This window comes from Camelus ferus, chromosome 5 (genome assembly GCF_009834535.1).
Source record: "Camelus ferus isolate YT-003-E chromosome 5, BCGSAC_Cfer_1.0, whole genome shotgun sequence".
In the NCBI taxonomy this organism is placed as follows: domain Eukaryota; kingdom Metazoa; phylum Chordata; class Mammalia; order Artiodactyla; family Camelidae; genus Camelus; species Camelus ferus.
Genome location: NC_045700.1, coordinates 35217406 through 35238429, shown reverse-complemented (window position 1 = coordinate 35238429; position 21024 = coordinate 35217406). Strand labels below are relative to the sequence as shown.

At 38.5% G+C, this 21024-nt stretch overlaps 1 protein-coding gene across 15 annotated transcripts in view; it reads right to left on the bottom strand.

Moving 5' to 3' along the window:
- The window catches only part of PKP4 (plakophilin 4), a 210093-nt gene that overhangs the window by 126750 nt on the left and 62319 nt on the right, over positions 1-21024 (bottom strand). For 12 of the 15 annotated variants that reach the window (XM_032479493.1, XM_032479498.1, XM_032479500.1 and 9 more), the window contains exon 2: positions 18129-18265. In XM_032479493.1, coding sequence (XP_032335384.1) covers positions 18129-18260 — 132 coding nt within the window. In that variant the 5' untranslated portion in view covers positions 18261-18265. Of the gene's footprint in view, positions 1-18128; positions 18266-21024 lie in introns of those variants that run through there. The other 3 variants (XM_014552419.2, XM_032479505.1, XM_032479501.1) reach the window with 2 other exon arrangements.

Below are 21024 nucleotides of genomic sequence, written 5' to 3'. Positions count from 1 at the left end.
ACATTTAAAAAATACTCTGACAGTCTACTGCCAAGGGTTTGATGGGTAGTATCCAAATATCAAAAGGTATTCCATGTATAAATGACTGAAGAGATACCACTTTAATCTAAATTTACAGTTTATCTTTTTTAAAGATTAAAACCAGCAAGAATAATCCAGTATCTACCTCAATCAAAAATATGCTTCTGATTTTGAAAAACTCTCAAAGGTATTGCATAGCAACCTTTTTTGACTGATCATGAGAGAAACCACATGCAGGAGAACTTGAGTCCTGGGAATTACATGGCGAAAGCAATCATAATTCTTCGTACTTAGGTAGAGCTCTTACCTTCAAAGAATTTGTATAAACGTTAAACTGATAAATCATACAATGCATTTGTGAGAATTTATCAACAGTTTACAGACAGGAAAAACTACTGTGCCAGGTTTGAAGCAAGTGTGACACCCACTAGGTGGTAAACATACAGAGATCTACGTACCTATGTATCTACTAATCAATCTATTGATTGATCTAAATTAATAGCTATAATTGTTGTTCTTGGATATGACGATGAATAACAACTTAAAGTAAGTTTAAATAAGTGTGATGATGAACTGAATGCAGGTATTAGGAAAATCCTAACTTCTGCACTTGCTTAAACTCCATTATAGTGGTATTTGTAACAAAGTACAAGTAAAAAGTATTACGTTTAGGAGATTTTATTAATGCTCTGCTATGAATAACACCAAGGGCACTTGCCCTCCAGCAGTTGACAACTTAAAAAACAGACTTATCCATACCTCAGACTTTCAAAACTCTTCTCCATCTCCCTTTCTTTGAACAAACAGGAGGCACTACTGCTGGTGGGCTTGGAGAGCAAAAAGGACAAAACTGAGCAAGCAGGAAGAGGAAACAGCTGTTAAAGCTGGAGTTGAGAGAAAGAGGAGAGAGAGAGTGTGCGCGCCAACCCAAGTGCCCAGTGAGGAAGCCATGCCCCCCAAAGGGAGAAGCAAAGGAAGGCTTCCTCCTGAGGTAACCAAGCAAACCAGAAGTCGTGCTCAACTGTCTGGTGCCCAGTAACTCCCAACGAAATGTGGAAGCCAGGCCTGCTCTCTGCCATGCTCTAGAGTCAAGACTACGGGTGTTGGGTCTCTGGGTGCCCAATGGCACTGTGCATTCATTGCAGAGGGTGGGCCTGTGAACGAGAGACCTTTGAGGGTCTCAGGAAACTTGGGGTGAGGAGGATGGGGTGAGGAGTGAAGTTTCATTTATTGAGCTCAGCTTCCTTAAATACCACTTCACCATGGCTACTCCCCATTTGCACCTGCAGGTAAAGAGGGCTCTCTCCTGACAGTCAGGTGCCATCCTAAAGTCCGGACAGGCAATGAATGTGAACTTATCCAGCAGTCAGTTATATGCAGATAACAGGTATGTACATGCAGAGATGCATGAGCCACAATCAGATGCCTTCTGGTGGCACGTTCCATTCAGACCACAGTCAATAATCACTGCAAAAGGAATCACCAAACAAAACAAATTCTTCATTATTGTCACTGTCCCCTGTATGCAGCTTATATACCAATGTAATGCAAGGAACACAATATAATCAGGACCTTTCCAGATAAGCTAGGAGGCGAGGTGAGGGAGTGAGGGGGATGGGGATGTGGACGAAGATAATATTTATGGCAGGGAGAATGAAAAACAGATTTCTAATCTGAAAACATTTGAGGCCCAAATCACCCTAATCCTATTTCTTAGTGCACAAGGCTACTTAGTAATAATTCCTAAATGGATATAACTTTATCCTTATTTTGCTGATTATAAGAATATCATAACAATGAATTATAACAATTTTTACAAAGGAGAGGATTTCTAAGTGCTTTTTACTCTCACGAATATCGCAATGCCTTTATGTGATAGGGAGTCAACCAATTACTTTTATTCCCATCACCCAAAAGACGGACTGAGGCTTTAGAATACCATGCCATGTGGCTGGCTTAGGGCCACACAACTAGGAAGTGGTCCTGCTTCAACTAAGCGTGGCTCCAGAAGCCTGGCAGGAGCATAGGCTCCACCACTGATGGCAGGAGGGGTTGGGGAGTGTGTGCTGGGGTAAGATTCCTGCTAATTGTTTATGAATTGTGGGAACCACAAAGAGCAACTTAACCCGTTTACACATCAGTCCCCTCACTTCAAATAAGCTAATCTGCATAATTACTAACTTACAAGGCGATGGAGAATTTAATCAGGTACACACACTGCCATCACCTGCACAGGGCCTGGCCCCAGTGCTCAGTAAACACTATTTATTATCCTACCAACAAAATTCTACCTGGCCTCCCTGATGAGGATAACTAGATGGGTAGCATCAGTCTAATCCCTCAGTGCTGCTCTCCCCAGCTGTAACCTTTCAGTGCATTTCTTTCTAAAATTGGCTACATGGATTCTTTGTACTATGTAATAATTTTCCCTTTCTCTGTCATCTTTGAGTAAAGAGCTGTTTCACAGGATTAAAATTTCTGGATATCCAAAGCTGATCCTTCAAACGCCAATTTACTTTCTGCTTTCTCCTGGCCTGTTAAATATACAGAACACACACACTTGTCTAAAAGGTGATAATAATAATTTCACTACAAACTATGCACAACCACAACCAAACGGAGGCATCGCTAATTCCTGGGGCTGGCCTTTCAAGTTGTTGTCTCCTTCCCTGACAGAAATGTCACCTGGCGCTGTCACAGTTTCTTCTAATTCTGATCTCCATGTTTTCTCTTTCCAGCCCTCTGGTTCCTCTCCTCACCTTGTCCCCCAACTCCTTAGCTATATTCACACATCTAAAACATATCCTACAAAAAATGCAAAGATAACCAAATTATGTGCTGCAAACTAGAGGCAACAGGGTGAGGGTGAGGACCTAAAGACATTTTTATGGTAAATTTTAGAATGTTTCAAAGGGCTGAAGTTGCCAGTGGCCTGACCTCCAAATAAATGCATGTGTGTACGTGCGTGTGGGTGCACGTGCTGGATGTGAACATAGTGGGTGTTTGCGGGTAGTTGTGTAGTTGCTATTACCAAAATATTTTAAGTAAGTTATTTTGCAGTATTTTAATCTAAGCATACAGATAAAATAGGAAATTTTAAAAATTTAAATACAATTTAGTCAATAAATATTTGAATACTGTACTTCTCACATGCTGGGCATTATTCTAGATACTGGGAGTAAAAAGTCAAAAAATGATAGATGACTTTCCTATCTTACAGATCAAAATTTTTGAATTAGAAAACATCTTTTGTTTTCCTAAAATGGAGTGTTTTAGTTGAGATTACATTTTAAAATTTACTCATTTCCAATTATGCACTGTAAAGGAAAGTTTTCAGGTAATAGGGGGAAAATCTGTGTTCAACATGCTGACAGATGATATTATTCAAATACATTTACATTTAAGGTCCTGGGGGAGTATAATTTTTCCACATGCAGGAAGGCAGAAGTAAAGAAATGAAACATTTAGGATCTCATAGCAACATTACTCATACTAGGCACATGCAGCAACTTCCATTACTATTTTACAGGATGGCAATAGCATGAAAAGTTCAGTATCAGAATTTTTTTTTTAATTTAAGCAATATTATTAGGATTTCAAAAATTGGCATAGTTAGGGTTAAAGGGGAAACTGAGAAGCATTTAAAAACAGAAACTTTCTGAGAACACAAGGAAATCAAATTTTTCTACCCTCCAAAGCACCTCTTCAGTACACATTTTAAACAGAGAATATGGCATCAGTTAGTGTAACGACTCTGATTCTGGTCCTTTCTGGACCATGGACCATCCAGCACGGCTCAGCCTGGCCTCATCAACAGGAGGTGCAGTGACGCAGGGAGAACAGAGGGCAGAGGAGCAGCAAGGGCCCGGCGTCAGCACGCCCACATCCTCCCCGGTAGACTGTGGCCAAAACTGCTGCTTGTTGGTAATCATTTTAGCTGAACTCAAGGCTGCCCAGCTGGCGCCCGCATTCTGAACTTTTGGGGCAGCTTGCCATGGCCAAATGACCAGTCTGATGCCTGTGAGGAACAAGCCCCCTCAGAGAAGGCCCTCCAAAAGGACTGTGTCTATTCCCCTGGTTCTTTTACCCCTACCTGCTGGCAGGACCTACTGAGAGCTGGGAGCTGCCTCAGACCCAGGGACGGCAACCATGCAGCAAAGCTCTGGACCACTACTCTCTGGAATTTTTCGGGAGAAAGGAATATATTTCTATCTTTTTTAAGCCTTGATACTCTCATGTCTCGTCATTATAGCAGCTAAACCTGAGCTGAATTAACACGTTTATGGCAGAGCTGACTGTTTTAGTGCCGAGTTGCCTCAACTACTATTCTGAAGCTTAGCAAGTATATTCTGAACACCTCTACTGGGCTGTAAGCATCTTTGTTGGATTATACATTTGGAGGGTGGGGATCATGTCTTCTCTTTCTCTGAAACTGTCTAATACAGGGCTGACTGAAGGAGGAGAGGGGCAAGAAAATGAAATAAGTTTAAGCTATAGGCTTTAGGGTCCGATGGTCCTCTGGAATTGAATCCTTTGCCAATCCCTGGATTCTCACCAGATGTGTCAATTTGAGAAAGTTCAGTCATCCAACAACTATCAGTTGCGTGTCTAGTATGCAGCAGCCCCCTGCATCCTGGTTCTAGGAACCAGGGCTTTTGCTGTGAATGACAGGATCTACATTCTGGTAGACTTAAGCTTCACAAATTCACTAACCCTCAGCTGCTTCATCTGTAAAATGGGGACAATGATAGCAACAGATTCCTAGAATTGTTGTGAGGGTTACATGAGGTGACATGTACAAAGTGCTCAGTTAGTCTCATGCACAGTGGCGCTCAATAAATGTTAACGATAAGCAAGGACTGTCAATAATTTGTGCTTGGGATATAGATACTCACTAACTGCCACAGCATCAGAGCACTGTTTCCTACCACCTAGTAGGAAAAACAAGTCAGGGATTGCTATTTCCAGAGTCTGGTACTCATTTCACTTGTAATGTATTTTTTCTCATCTATGCCATCTGTTTGCTAGGATTGTAGACACGTCCTACAGATAAATAAGGGCTTACTGAACACAAAATCTTGCATAGTACTTGGGGCCTAAGATTTAAAGTTGAAAGTATTAAAACTTTAAAGAAATAATTCCTTTTCATAAATTTATTTTAAGGAAATGAGTAGATTCTTTGCAATATGATGATTTGGAAATCTCCTTTAAGGGGTTGGGGTTCACAACAGAGCACTCCCCACCCCTCAGGGATGGCTGCAGGACCGGAAGGACACCAGGTGGCTTCAGTGTCTCATCCTGCACCGGGAGTCAGAACCTGCTGCGTCCACCAGCCACGGTGCATATTCTTAAAACAGTTCATGGCTTCCAGCAGAGAGCTCTTTCAGAATAATCATACTACGTTATTTTAGACTGTGGAATGTTCAAACTCATTTCAGGTAAGGAAGAGACTTAAGGCAGGTTTTAACAAGAAAAAGGGGGTGGGGATGGGATTTTCTCAACTTACCAAACAAAACTGAAAGATTGGGAATTAAAGATTTCTGGTAGATGAAGATGAAAAATAAACTTTGCACTCTGCAGGAAATACAGAGCAACAGAAAAAACAACACTCCACACCGGGTGGGTAGTTTCATTTTGCTGTAGCAATTTCAGGGGCAATTAGATCTGAATGACAGCTTTATCACTAAAAATCCCAGAGACAGAGAAAACTTCAATATTCATGTAACAGCTGAGATAGCTCTGCTTCTAAATAGGGGCCCGACCACCTATTAAATAGCAAGTACTTTATCAGCATTTTAAATATATAATCTATACTTACACACTGGGCTTTATTTTAATTTTACAGAGGAGTTAGGCTACGAGAGGTTAAGGGGCTTGCCCAACAGCATAAAGTTATCTGCGGGGACCTGGATTTGAATCCATTCAATTTGACATCAATGTCTGCATTCATCATACCAAGAAACTACAAAATTCTTTACAAGAGTATTGTGAAACTGTAAGAGTTCACCGATGAGTCAGGATTATCAGATTACTACTACTGATAATAACAAGGGCTAACACTAAAAATATTCGCTGTGGTACAGTGATGTCCTCAGGACAAATGGAGGCCCCCAGGGCCCTGTGAGATTCTTCAGGAGGGTCTCAGGGGCTGGGGGTTGGGCGTGACAGAGTCCTGACGGGCTGATCATGGTTCCCCTGCCCAGAGCCCCTCCAGAGAGTCCAGCTGAAGGGAAGGGAGAGAGCTGAGCTTCTTTGGCTCAGCTTTCCTTGTTGGTAGCCTCCCCAGCCTGGCGTTCAGGTGGCCATCTGACATTTTTCTGAGCTGTCCAGGTGCCTACCCTTCCAACTTGCCAGTACTTATCTGCTATGGGAATCAAAACCTGTACTGGGGAACACGGTGTTCTCAAGATGTTTAAAAACCTATTTAGGACAGTCAAAATGCTAGCTAAAAAGGCCAAAGACCAGCAGATCTTGTGTTTTGCAATATTTTGTGGCCAATCTACTCTATTTTGTTGTGCATTTCTAGTCTGCCTGGGGACTTTGAAGCTGGCATGTTATTTTCCAGGTACAAGAATTGTGTTGGAAATGGCTCCATATTTTTTGCATGGTTCTAGTCATAAAATAAGACAATCGTAATTACCACATTTACCTTCTTCTGTGTAGGAATATATCATAAGGGAACATTTAGAGTCTACCGATGTGAGCTCTGCCAGTTCAAATAAATCAGTCAGAGTGATTACAATTGGGTTTGGAGTGAATCCAGGTTATGGAAGGCAAGAACAGATTAGACGTATGTGCCATCACAGCAGTGACAAACTCTCAACTTCTTCATAAAAGCACCAGGATTTCTTCAGGCTTAGACATGACTCACTAAGGCTACATTTTCAGTGAAATATGAAATATTGCTGGAAGCATTTAAAAGCTAGAAAATACAATAATGTCAGTACAGATGCCTTGCTCCTCACCCCCAAATGAGTGACATCATTTTGAGAAGTAGTCAGCCTGCTGTCACTAGCTGTGGGACTAGAGAGGCTGATGTCTGCACAGGTAGAGGAAGCCAAAGTGCGTGGTCCTGGTCAAAATGCGAGGACCACCATTTCACTATAGAAACAAACATCCATTTTTGAACAAATCTCTTATGACTACCACTTTTGGGCAAAATTGATTTTTCTATAGGAAAAAGGAAAAGATGATCAGGTATAAACAATCATACACATGTCATGAGGAAAATTTACTTTTGATTAACTTTGTATACTGCCCCTCAACTGTGTTCTTGGGGAGGGGATTTCTGACTTCCTCCCTCACCTCTCCTAGGTAGTTAATGTGAGTTTGATGTGCACCTGTATGTTTGTGTTTTGTTCCCTCCCTATTTTCCATCAACACACAAACATTTTCAACAAGTACTGAGAGCTGATTAGTACCAGACATTATTCTAAGCTCTGGAATACAGTGGAAAGTGTCCTTGGAGTTTATATCCTGGAGTGTGGCATTACAAAAAAAAAAAAAAATGTGTATTTTGTATACTTCTCTGCATCTTCCTTTTCTTATTTAACGATACTTTGTAGAAATTCCCTCCAAGGCAACTGACAAAGATATATCTGAGGAATCTCTGAATGAGATTTCTGAATACATTGTAAAGATACCTTCGAAGAGCTGGGTCTGCAGGATTGCTTTAAGGTGCCATGACACAACCCCTAACTCCATGGGTCCAGACAGGCACAGCCTCCTCAGATCAGCTTCAACAGCAGGATGCCATAAGGGCCCTCTTGCATATAACCTCTACCTGGTCCCCTGGCTGGAACCCCTTCCCTGGGCCAAGTCTTAGCCTGGGCCTTTGCCTTTGAGCATTCTTCAGTTTGGATGCAGGTCCCTCCTAAGAGCCCTGTGCTAGAATGAGCTATTTCCACAACCTTTCTACATATCATCTCAAGGATAACAACTGCAGTGAATGTTTGAGGACTTACTATTTTGGTAAGATTGGAACCATTATCCTCATTTTACAAATGAGGACAGAGAAGCGTCCATCTGAAGTAACTTGATCAAAGCCGCAGGCACAGCCAGGGGTAGAAGCGGGGCTAAGCCTGCTCTGAACCACTGTGTCGCGATACCCTCTGGGTCTGAAGACTGCCGTCACAGTCCCGCTAAATTTTCCATTTCAACCATGATTCATCTGACAAGTTTTCCACATCCTGCAACCTATACAAACTTACTTCTTTTCTTTCTTTCTCTGTCAAAATCAGTCTATGGTAACTTCTTACCTTTTTGAAAACCTTACCCCTCAGTCATACTATTTAATGGCTTTAGAAATTTTAAATTATATTTAAGTATTGCTTCAGCTCTAGCTATTCTAAAATCTTTCTCAAGAACAACCGTAATGCTTATGTTAGATTTATTCTCTATGGCCTCCATGTCTAGTGACATCTATCATATCCTTTTTGTTCTTTCTTCCATATTCCAAGATAAGTTCTCTAATAATCTTACCATCACCAAGGATTCAATTTTCCTCTGTATCCATTTTGGTCTTTATTGACTCCACTCTAAATTTCAATTTTCAGTTTGAGTCTTTAGAGTGTAACTGCCTGGATGTGAATCCCAGATTCCCTGCTGACTGACTGTGTAAGCTTGGGCAAGCCACTCAACTTTCTTGAGTTTTAGTTTTTCCATCTGTAAATAGGGATAATAATAGTATCTATCTGCATAATTCAAGGTTTTTAGTTACAAGCAACACAAACCATTCTGGCTAAGGATTGAAAACAACTTCCTGAAACAATTTACTTGTACAGCTCAAGACTATATATTTTCCCATCAAGTCTATTAAGGTGGGAAAATGCATGGAACAAAGAAATTTGGCTCAGATATTCAGTGGCCAAAAAACAGACATTTTTGCAACAGTAACTCATAAAGTTGTGGTAAGTAATATAGGAGATCTTCCATGTAAAGCACTTAGCACAGTGCCTGGCACATAGTAAATAATTAGTCTCCTAATGTATTTCTATTCCACAGAGTTCATCGAGTCTTCTATCTTACTGACAATGATAAAATCTTAAAAACTTTTTTCATTTGTTTCCTGTAGTAGTGGTGGTGGTGGTAGAGAAAGAAGGGATAGCAGGTCGCTTGTATCAAAAAGCCAGCAGGCCCAATAAAGCAATTAGGGTCTTTGCTCTCACAATGGCAGACCTGGCATAGATGACCTACTGATGGTTCTCAGTCCTGTTCTATTGGCCTTAGAGTAGAACTCCTCTCCAACCTCTGACAATACAGTGATTGTCTTCATAGTTTTTAATGGGAAATCAAAAGAAGTTTTATCAAGGGTTAAGAAATTTAGCGGGTAAGTGTAATAGCTCAGTAGAAGAGCATGTGCTTAGCATTTACAAGGCCCTGGGTTCAATCCCCAGTACCTCCATTAAAAATAATAATAATTATTTTTAAAAAAGAGTTGAGAAATTTAAAAAAGAAATTCAACCAAATGAAAGTTTTGTATCAATAAAATGTTTTCCCCATCCTGTAGTGCAGATCAAATTAACTAAGTGAAATAGCATTTTGTTTAAAATCCATAGCTATACAAATATAGGTTTCCTATTTTTACCTACAGACCATCAAATCTCCTATCAATACGCTTAGAAGAATGCTAACAGCAGCAATTACTAAGATACATTTTTCCACAAAATCATTTAATAAGAATTCACTTTTTCATTATACTTTGCTAAATAAAAGAAAAATGAAGATCTTGTTCTTGTTAACTGTTTACATTGTAGGAAAAAAAATTCACCTTAATAAGAAACACATGAGAAATTGATGCAATGGGAAAACTCCAGTAAGCCTTCCTTCCAACAACTGTCACTTTAAAGCAAGAAACATATGAGGAAGCTAAGGTTATGAATGAAAAAAGGAGATGCCAATTTATTCCACATTGAGGTAAGACAGGTTTACTTTCTTATTAATAAAACAATTTATGAAAATACTTTGCAAAGGAGAGAAGTGATGGTTTATGTCAACTTTGGATAGAAGAGAATTTCTAAAGGAATAATAGAATGCAGAAATGCTAAATAGAGAGGAAATGGTAAGAACTGATTCCTTCAAAATAGCTTGTTAGAAACCCATATGCAGTGGCTAAGGACTTTTATCTTGATTTAGTCTTTAGGAATGATTTTAGGAAAAGTTATAAATCAGATATAAGTTTGTTAGGGTAGATGATACAACATGATGAATACTCTTCTGATGTTATGCTGCTTTATAGGAATTTTCATGTGTAAAAGTCTACAAAATACAAATTTAATAATCTATACATTTGAAATGCCAAGAACTCTAATTTTTAAAGGAAAATTAATTTTCTTTCAAGAGCCAAGAAATTTCAACTCTAAGAAAACTATTTGCCAATTTATGACAGCCATTTTCATGTCTGAAAAGTAATTTATATAGAATTTAATTTTATAACATGCATTTATCGTCATGTTTCAGTAATGTATTCTTTCAATTTGCCTGCAGAGTGTTTCTATTATTTTCAACCCCTATATTACTAAGGTTTCAGTGCATAAAAACTCTTAAGATTGTATGAGCTAAGACATAAATTTGTCTTTGAACTACGTGAAAAGAACTTTACATTTTAAATGATTTTTCTTAGGAATGCTTAACATGAAATAATCAAAGCCCACATTACTTTGCTGAGGTACAAGCAGATCTGATCACTCTGGAAACAATACATGCATCAAATAAAAACACATGGAGCGAGACCGTATGGACCTCTTTTTGCAAAAGTAACAAAAACGACAATTGAGAAATTGAGAACATAAACATGAAAACAGACTATTTGGCTATAGCTATGGAGTAACTTTAGAGTTACACCTGAGGGCACAAGTATGTTTCTAAACTGTTTTTCTCTTCAAAAGTGATTCTAAAGAAGAAAAACAATCACGCAGCGCAGAGAATTCAATGCTAAATGATCCTGTCCCCCATTTAATCGCACCAACTCAGCAGTCACTCATTTTACATTTAATCGCATGAAGTGTGCATGTACAGGGGGAAAATTATTCTTTATGTTCATAATTTAACTCTGAACAGGAATTGTGAACTGAGCTATTCAACTGAAAAGGAAATTATCATTTCAAATATGTAAAGTCAGGGTTGACTTTAAGTGTTAATAAAAGGGAAAATGTTCTGTTACTTTCAAATGTAAACCAAAGGTAAAGAGAATTCAATGGGAAAAATTAAAGTTAATAATGCCCAAGTTAACAAATTACATAAAACTGACAATACATATCTATAGCCTGCTTAACTAAAAAATGGGGCAAAAGTACATATTCTTGGATTTTTGTGGTTTCAATTAATGAATATTCAGTATGTGCCAATGACCACACATAAAAATACACAACATGGTATGTGACTCTGCATTCTTCTGAGGGGAGAAACTGTATGAAACAGCCCATTTTTATAAATCTCCTTACCACCCCTCCCTACTCTTTGTTGGACAGCCTTTGCCCACAGGAGGCTTTCAATCAGTATTTTTTTATTTAGTTAAAAGCAAGTATAAGCTGACTATACAGAGGGATAGTGAGCACTTTTACATTTTTAAGTTCATTAACTCAATAAACATTTAGGAGGCACCTACTATATAGTCCATGTCTGCAGGTGTGATCCAACTGTGTGTAATGAGCCAGACAAAATCTGTTCAAATTCCTGGAATTTAAGAGCTCTTCAAAAAAAAAAAAAAACAAAATAAAACAAAACAAAACAAAACCAAAACAAAACCACCTACAGTGTCAATACATCTAAAAAGATGTCTTCAATGGAATCAAATAGAACAAAAACTCAGTTATTCAAAATGTATGCCTGGGACAAGTAAAATTGGGGAACTTTACTCACAGGTCCAGCTAATCATTCATCAGACTATTGTAAAATGTGGGCAGATGTAAAAAATGTATATGCTTGTTGTTAGCTAACTTGGCAATCCAAGGGCAAGTTTTTTGTACACTCAAATACTGAACAAACCTGTTGGTTGTACTCTTCTGTACTGTGTAACTACAGAGATACTTCAAGTGGGGAATATCCTACAGCATTAACACAAGGAAGAGAAATGTTAAATTTTGACCATGTCACATGAAACTTAAGAGGACTGATCTCCTGAGAACGAAGTATCAGGGTTCAAGAATTCTTGAATCCAGGCCAAATAGTATCACAAGAGCTCTACCGCTTGACCTCATTTTGAACCTTATTTCCCATAATATTAATGAGGTAGAGCTGTAAAATTTGATGATCCCACAGAAGTCACCAAGAAGAGATCCAGTCTTACCTTGTGTTTGATGACACAGTTCAGGCACAGAAGACTTCCCTGCACACTACACAATAATTACAATTGCCAGGATAGTTCAGTTACCAACAGGAAAAATTACTGAGTTACTAAGAGGAAAGCTGTGAAGTTTTGGGTATTGTACTTACAGCATAGTACTTTGAACTAAGCTATACATACTATGCTTGTTTACAGCTGAAGTAAAAATTCCATCTTCTGCATGTGGCTGAGGTCTGTCAGAGAGAACTATTTCATTGTAAATAAACTTAGGGGCTAAAGAAAAGGAAGTTGCAAAGGCAGGTGTACAACAACTGAGTTGTTTCAGTTTCAGAGAAATAAAGTAAATAATTGTGTTGGAATCTGTTCAGTTCTGGGCATTCTGCCATACAGGAAAGGGTGTGTAATTACTGAAGCTAACAGATCCATGTAAAAATGAAGTATATCAATAGGCCACCACTGGGCTCCAAATTTTCCTATTTTATCTTCAAAAATTAAGGATCCCTAGTGACTTTCATTTCACTCCGTGATATTTAAATATCACTTAAATTAACATGGACACACTGAAAGCAGAATTATAATTTTCACAAAGTCAGAAAATATTACCTTGAAAGGTGGTATTCTCTTTGAAAGCCTCACAAGTAAAGAACATTGCAATTTTCACTCATCAAAGATAACAAGTGCACACAGTACCTAATTTAGGACTTCACTAGAGTTTAGAGGAGTACACATAAAATTAGCATGTTTTTACCAAATCTATTCTTGCTTATCATTTCATGCTATCTGGAGTGCCCTCAACCTTAAATGTGGATTCCAAACTTCTTAAATCATAAAGCAAAAATAAGAGAGTGTGGTTTGTGGGAGAACAGTGGAGGTTAGAGCACTTAGGGAGTAAGGCCAAGTTCAAATAGCGATCTCAATTATTCAAGAAATTTCATGACAGAAGATGAAAGAGTATAATAAATATTACATATGTGTTTTTACAGAATGCAAATCAACTTGCACCTTATGTAGTGCTATGAAATATACTTGTTAACCCTACCCAGGATTAGCCACACGGTCTTTTAAAGAATGTTTAAAGGATGACATTCTATCAATATAAAAACTACATCACTACTTTGTAATGGCCTATAATGAAAAAGAATATGAAAAGGAATATGTATGTGTGTATGTGTGTGTGTGTATGTGTATATATGTACATATGAATCACTATGCTATACATCAGAAATTCACACAACAGTGTAAATCAACTATACTTCAATTAAAAAAAAAAAAAGAAAAGAAAAGAGACTACAATACTCTCCAAACTGATAATAATAGCCAGCTCGTGGCCCTGGGCTCACTGATTCCTTGTGCCTGTGAAGCTAGCATGCTGACCCATCTAAGTTGCAGGAGGTGGCAGCAAATTTCTGGATGAGTCAACGTCTTATCAAATTCCAGTTTCTCTATATCCAAAGGCATGCTGTTCATTTTAAGGATGAATCAATCACTTTAGTCTTAAGTTTTCACAGAAGAAGGAAAGGCTCTTTGAGGGCACCGTATTTGGCCATATTTCTTTAACTCACTATGTGAAAGATATCAAACTAGGCACTAGATCATTCTCAAGTTTGCCTGAAAACTATCAGGATACAAAAAACATTGCTTCCAACATCTGTATTCATCTTGACTGCTAGGTTCTCAATAGGAGTTGAGTTGAACAGCAGAAGCTGCCAAATGATGATCCTGATTACATCCAACAGCCAACTGGTGGCTTAAGTTCAACTGATACTTCCTATGATTTCAGACTCGAGTCCAAGGATCGCATTACTTTGTTATTCCCACGGACTGACGTTTTATTGCTCTTACAGCATGATCCTTAACTGAAAAACATTTCTTCTTTGGTTACCTGGTACATATGATACTGGTGGATATTTTGTGATATTACCAAAATAACCACATCCTTTCATTTCCTATACTTAATTTTCAGCTAAGTTGGACAGATGGAAGATGACATTTATAACACCTGTATCATTATTTGACCACCCACATGAAATGAAATTTTGGTTTGCTCCATGCAGAGATCAGATTTAATTCCTAGATCAGTATGAGTAGGGTGCAATTCAAATCGTCTTAAAAGACAAGAACATACAGCAGGGAACTAGTTTTCTAGGTGCCGTCTGTGAGATTCTCTTGCTTAGCGATGTTTCTATAAATGTGATGACATATTCCATTATCCTCACAAAACAGTCAGTTGGTGACAAAGCAATCTGATAGCCAGCATTATTTATCCACTCTCTCCTTGAACAATCAGTCACTGCAGCTCTAAAACATTCAAGGGGCCAGGGGAGGCGTGGCCTGTAACACGTGTGTGAAACAACACATACACCATGGCTCTATCCTTAGGTAGCTTTTATTAGACGATCCAAGGGCACATATGTGGAGTCAGAGCAGTGGTATAAAGGGCTAAAGAAGGTCAGGAGAGAGATCTGTCTTCAGTCTGGGGTGAACTTGGCTTCATGAAAGAGGTAGCCCTTAAACAGAAGTAGATTCCTTCTTTCTATCTGCAAAAGAGTAAGAACTTTTTCTCTAACTGCACACGCATACATCTACATGACTGACATCAACGTGAAAGGTCATCACTTCGTAAGAGAGAGAGAATATGAATTTAATTATTTTGTCAAGAAATAAGGAACAGCTCAGACGCTAAGGATCCTTGGGAAAGAGTGGCCCAGAAGAGGAAGATTTCATTGTTTCTATGACACCCTAAATCCAATTTCAGATATTAATAGACTAGTGATTTGTTAACAAGACCACTACCAGTCGCTTGTCAGTTTCTTGCCTACTACTTACCATGAATTGCCCACAGGGAGTTCGTGTGAGGTATTTCAGTGGCTTGGATATAATTCACAAGAAGAACCCAGGCTCTTCCTCTCAAAATTCAGGTGCATGTTAAAAGATATTGCTTTCAGTCCTTTGATCCTTAGATCAAGTACCCTGACATTATGTTTGGCACTGCACTACATCAGCATGTTAATAAAACTTATTTTCACATCCTTAGTTTCTTATAATATATACATAGAGCTGTTCTAATTGGTGAGACAAGTATGGAGTTTTAAAAGTTTAACACCATGCAGAAGTAAAATAATGTCCCAGTATAAATATGGCTCACTATCCAGAAAGTTTTTTTGTCTTCAGATCAGCGTCCTGAAAGAAGTCTCACTGAATCCCTATATATACGTATTTAAAAGCAGGATCACCAACTCCTCTTAAGTAGGGCATTTTCTTCTTATGCAGAGACGATGATGATAATAGTAACATTAGCCTTCACTATGAACACTTACTAAGTGCCAGGCAGTGTTGTAAAATTTTTACATAGGCTATTTAATGTCTTCAATAACTATTATTATCCTCATTTTACAGATGAGAGACTGAGGCACAGAGAGGTTAATAATCTTCCCAAGATCACACAGTAAGTAGTGGAGGCAGGATGGGAACCCAGCCATTTCCCCAGTTGCACTGACGGGGGTCTTCACCCTAATGAAACACCATTCCTGAGACACAGCTGTCACCATACAAGGTCTGTTCTTTGAGATCAGCAGAGCTGATCCCATCACTCCATGTCTACGAAAGTGAGGTGTGTTTTTTCCCTATAATTTCACATCCCGTCCAGGAATACGGCTCTTTTGATACAAAACATGATCAAGGACATAATCTAAAATTAACTCTTCCATTTGAATTTAACATGACTAAGAATGCCACATACTGACTAGTATCTTAAAATCAAATATATAAGGTAAACAGTAGCCAACCTTCTTTTTCTTATTTAACTTTTCGGTGCTGTCTAATTTGGCAGACAAAAAAAAAAGCAAGTGACATATTTCAGAAAAAAGTCTATGAAACTCTTACTTCAACTACAGAGAAATTAGAGTGTCTTGCCTGGTGCCACAAAATCCTATGGGAACCAGAGTTAGCTATTTAAAATCAGGCAAGCATCTTGGAACAAGAGATAGATATGGTGTCTTGGGTTGAGTGATGGAAATACTGAGTACTGAGCATTGACAATCTTAAAAGAAATTAAGAATGAAACTGTAAAAGTATATTAATGGACTCAAATTCTTAGAACAGCAATAAGAGCAAAGAAGAGAGCATATCTTCCCACTAACTAAATACTCTGGGAGATATGTAAGAATTTTAATAAATAGCAAATAATCTGTATTTTTCTTTTTTTGGCTACCTTGAGAAACTAGACCCCTTTTGCTATCCCCTATAAAATACCCATTCAGAATAGTATTCATTTGCAAATGGTAAAATTTTGAAGTCATCTGAGGCCATCAAGGAATTAAGAGTGCTAAAATCATGACAGGTTTCCAATTTTCTTCAACATGCAGAGTTATCTGGTTTCAAGATATAAACACTAAGTTCCTGTCGTTATGTTTACTGAATACAGTTTCTGGTCTTCAGTCAGTTCTGAGCATTTTGATGAATTTACTGCCATGTTTCACCAAAACGCAGTGTACACTAAGAGCCCCAAATAAATCAGAGCCTTCTCATTTTACAGCTCCTTGGGACAAATCTTAACAACTACGAAGTGTTATAAGAAAAAAGTTCTTTTTTCCCCCTCAGAGATGATAGAAGCTTGGATAATCCATAGTTTGGTGGAAATGAAAACAGTACTGACTAGAATTTCCTTGTATCTTCTCAAATTCTTAGTTTGTGAAATGTTTAAAAACTTCACATATCAGTGAGGAATGAAAAATATTTTGATATCTTGCTACTAGAATAAGTTGTGAAATCCTTGTTTCTAATGGCAGACCCATCTCCTCATTCTACAGCAGGCTTTTAGACACATATCTAGCTTTAAGTTACCCTAGCTTTAAGTTACAGCAAACAGTAAAATAATGAAGTATTAAACATTCCTTTACTCTTTTTCATCATTAGTCGCTTGAACTGCTGAATCTGATTTTTGAAAGAATATTCCAGCCTATATACAACATCTAAGTTTGTATCTCTCAAAGAAAAACAAATAAACAAAACCAGTGATTTAATCATAAGATTTAAAAAGGAAATTTTAGTATTAGATTATCTCCAACAAAATAACCCTCACAGAGGGCGTATCCTTTTTTGGTTTGTTTGTTTTGCTAGGGAGAGGGCAGAGTGTCCCTGGAGCTTTAAATTTACATTCACCTTATTAAGCTTTTAAATCTTAAGCAATTAAATTCAGGAATTCCAATTTCTCTACACACACCAGATAAAAATCTAATTTAGAAGGCTACTTGGGTTTGAAGGATAAATAGTATTAAGTGCCTTTAAAAAATCAACATAAACATGACATTTAAGCAAACTAGCACAATTTGACATGTTTTAGAACATTAGCTCACGGAATGAGTATACTTTAATTCAGACAAACACAACAAATATAGCCTTTGATCCAAAACTCACAGAGACAACCCTACGTAATACCTGTGCTAAAATGTTCAACAGATCTAAGGATATCACAGGCCTCGAGCTGCCAGAGCCCTGACAGAAAAGTCAGCAATGTGCGGTACGTCTGATGAAGCTTTGCGTGCATGCACACACTGTGTGAGGAGGGCGAGACAGAGACACCAATCACCATCGATATTGTCCTTACTTGCAGACGCACAAGTATCCTGCATGTTCCGATTCTGACTGGCACCTGGAGCGGCTCTACCTGCCAGTCATCCCAATGTACTCAGGGATGTAAACACCTTATAATTAGAAAACGTGAAGGCGTCAAGGACATTAGACAAATTTAAAACACATCCAAAGATTAATTTTTAAAGGCATTGAAGAAATCATGAATTGCAAATTCTAAAATAAGAGGCTGTACCTGCTCCTTCACGGAAGCTAGAATAGTGGTGGCGGTGGTCTCGGGTTCCATGCCGGGGCCAGTGGAGGCAGCGTCCTGGCGGGTCTGTGGTTGCCCCTCCTCCACCAGTGAGGCCTGCTCAGGAGCTGGCATTCCTCCTACAATCAAGCAGGCAAAGGGTTAACACTGTCTCCTAAGACCCTGAGCAGCAACAGGGCGGGCTGAGCGTTTGCAGATGGTTCCACCAGGAACTACCACAGACTTCCACACCGATGATGATCGATGAGCACAACTCCATACAGCTCTGCAATTCCTAACAGGCAGTATCTAGGGCCAAAAGTGCAGCTAGGGCTACCATGTACTAAGAAACAGCAATAAAACCATAATGATAATAATAAATACTAAGAAAATGTTCAAACAACATCACAGGAAAAAATGACATGACAAAGGGTTGGGGAGGAGGACTCAATGAAAAATATGCTGAAGACAATAAAGCTGTTAAGATGCTTATAAAATCGCTGAATTTTCTGAACAGCTAACCATTATATGTTAATATGATTATCTTATCACGAACAAAATAATAATAAACACTCTAGACTGCTGTAAGGGTCAGTTTTCAAAGAAGTATACAAACAAGAAGACATCTACGAATGTGCTAATGCTTTAGATTACAGAAGAGGCTTATGCAATAGGAAAAAAGGGAGTTTAAAACTCATGGAAGACTTGAAAACAAGCAAAATTCTGCTGTATGTAAAAGAAGTGCAAGGCACTCACAACGAGCAACAAGGCTATCTTTGGTGGAGCGTTATAGCTAGCTTGGTTTCCTAGGAGGAATCTGATTATGCAAAGACGACAGTGGCTATGGAGACTGTGTTGAAAGGGAATTTACTTTTCCGGACCACAGCTTATGACAGAAGAATGGGTTCTTGGCATGAGATGAGGTGCCTCTCCTAAGATAACACTTACTGAGAGTGGTGTGTTTGCCGGGAAACTTACTGATTTGATGTGGACTTTTTACAAATTTGAAAAAGATTGGGGAAAGATGCTCACCTGAAATGTAAACATTTTAAAAACTTGTTTACCTGTCAGTCTTTCTGCCTGTCACCTCGAGAGCACAGTGTATCACATCATGAGACTGGCCCAGTGCCTGGCATACATAAGATATTCAATTAATGTTTGCCAAAGAATACATGAAGGAAGAACTGATTGTCTTTTTCATGTCTCATTATAGTTATTAGGCAAACCTCACCAAGTGCTATGATATCCTAAGACCATATTTGTTCAATCCATTACTCTGTATACTTGTATATGGGCATTCAAGGCCATAAATGACATTCCTCAGTTTTCTCCTAAAAATTAGTCTACTGCTGTATTCTGATTTCTTATTAATTTACACAATGTTCAGTTCTGTAGTATGATTTGGGGATTTTTTTTCGCCCATTCCCTCAAATGTCAATATCACCTTGCTGTTTATTTCCAAACTCATAATCTGAAAGACAAGAAAAGATGAACATTATCACCTGAGCCTCCATCTCATTCCTTACTCTCCTGACTTCCACGTTAGTGAGGATTGGTTGGGTGCTAGGTTGCTTTATTCTTGCTATATTAATAGGCAGAAATGGACAATAGAACTGATGAGTTTATGCATTCTCCCCCAGTGGGACCTTCCATGAGGAGTCCTGGTGTTGGCTCTAGCAGCTAATTTCTCTGTTGCCCATCTGTGGTGCCCAAGGCGAGGATGCCCCCCCAACTGCCAGGAAGAGGGTCTCTTCAAGTATGCATGGGAGAAGGAGCTTCATATTTGCAATAAGTGGGCCCAGCATCAAAATCTAAGTGCCCTGGAACATGCCCTTTGCTGAACCACCCTTTCCTCACGAAATGACTTACTAATTCTTCATACAGCACAATGGAATGATTTTATGGTAACCTTTATTTTTTAGTATGTATGTTATGTTAAGATATAAAATAATATACTTAAAATATCATATCATCAACTGGATAAAATTAAGCATTTCTATATTTACCCGGTGCCCATTATGGACAAGAGATAAAGTCTACGAAGAAAAAGAAGCCACACATAAAGATACTAGTTTAGCATTTAAGCCATTTCATTTAGCCATTGAAAAACTACACACCTTAAAATAAGCAGATGGTTGCAAAGAACAAAAATGTTACTATGCAACAGTGAAACAAAAATAATAATGCCAAGAAACAAAAATTCTAAATATCAAGAGTATAATATCATGAAATAACCAATGTGTAAGAAAAAGAGAAGCAAAATGTCAGCGAACAAAGAGAATTTGAGAAAAGGAGAAATTGAAACGTCACTGGGGAAGTAATTATTAATTCTGTACTATAAACAGGAGAAGCCTTACTGTTTAAAGAAAGATATTGAATTATATTACTGTAATTATCTTACATCACCGTGAGTGCGCCACACTTAATTTCATAATATTTATTTTTTGATGACTGTCCAGATTTATGATATCAGACAGGCACTTTCTGAATACTACTTTGCCCACGTCATATGCCGGGGTGATAAAGGGGACACAGGTATAAAGCAAGGTCACTGACCATCAGTGGCTCATCATCTAGCTGAGTCAGCAAAATACAGATGAGATCAAGGCACAATAGCAAGACACAAATGATGGAATAACAACATGAAAATCAATAGGAGGAGGTTGGTGGAGAGTTCATAAATTTGTACAAGAAACTACTACTCAGCAGGAAAGGAGACTTTCATAGGCAGATATGTTTTTATTCCCAGATTCCACAAAAACTAGGAGACATTGCAGACGACTACTAACACCCACAGGATGGAGAACGATGACCATGGTACCCAGACATAACTGAGGGTGAGACACCTCTATGCCTCATCCTGGGAACAGCCCCCAAATACCATCACCAACATGGGACA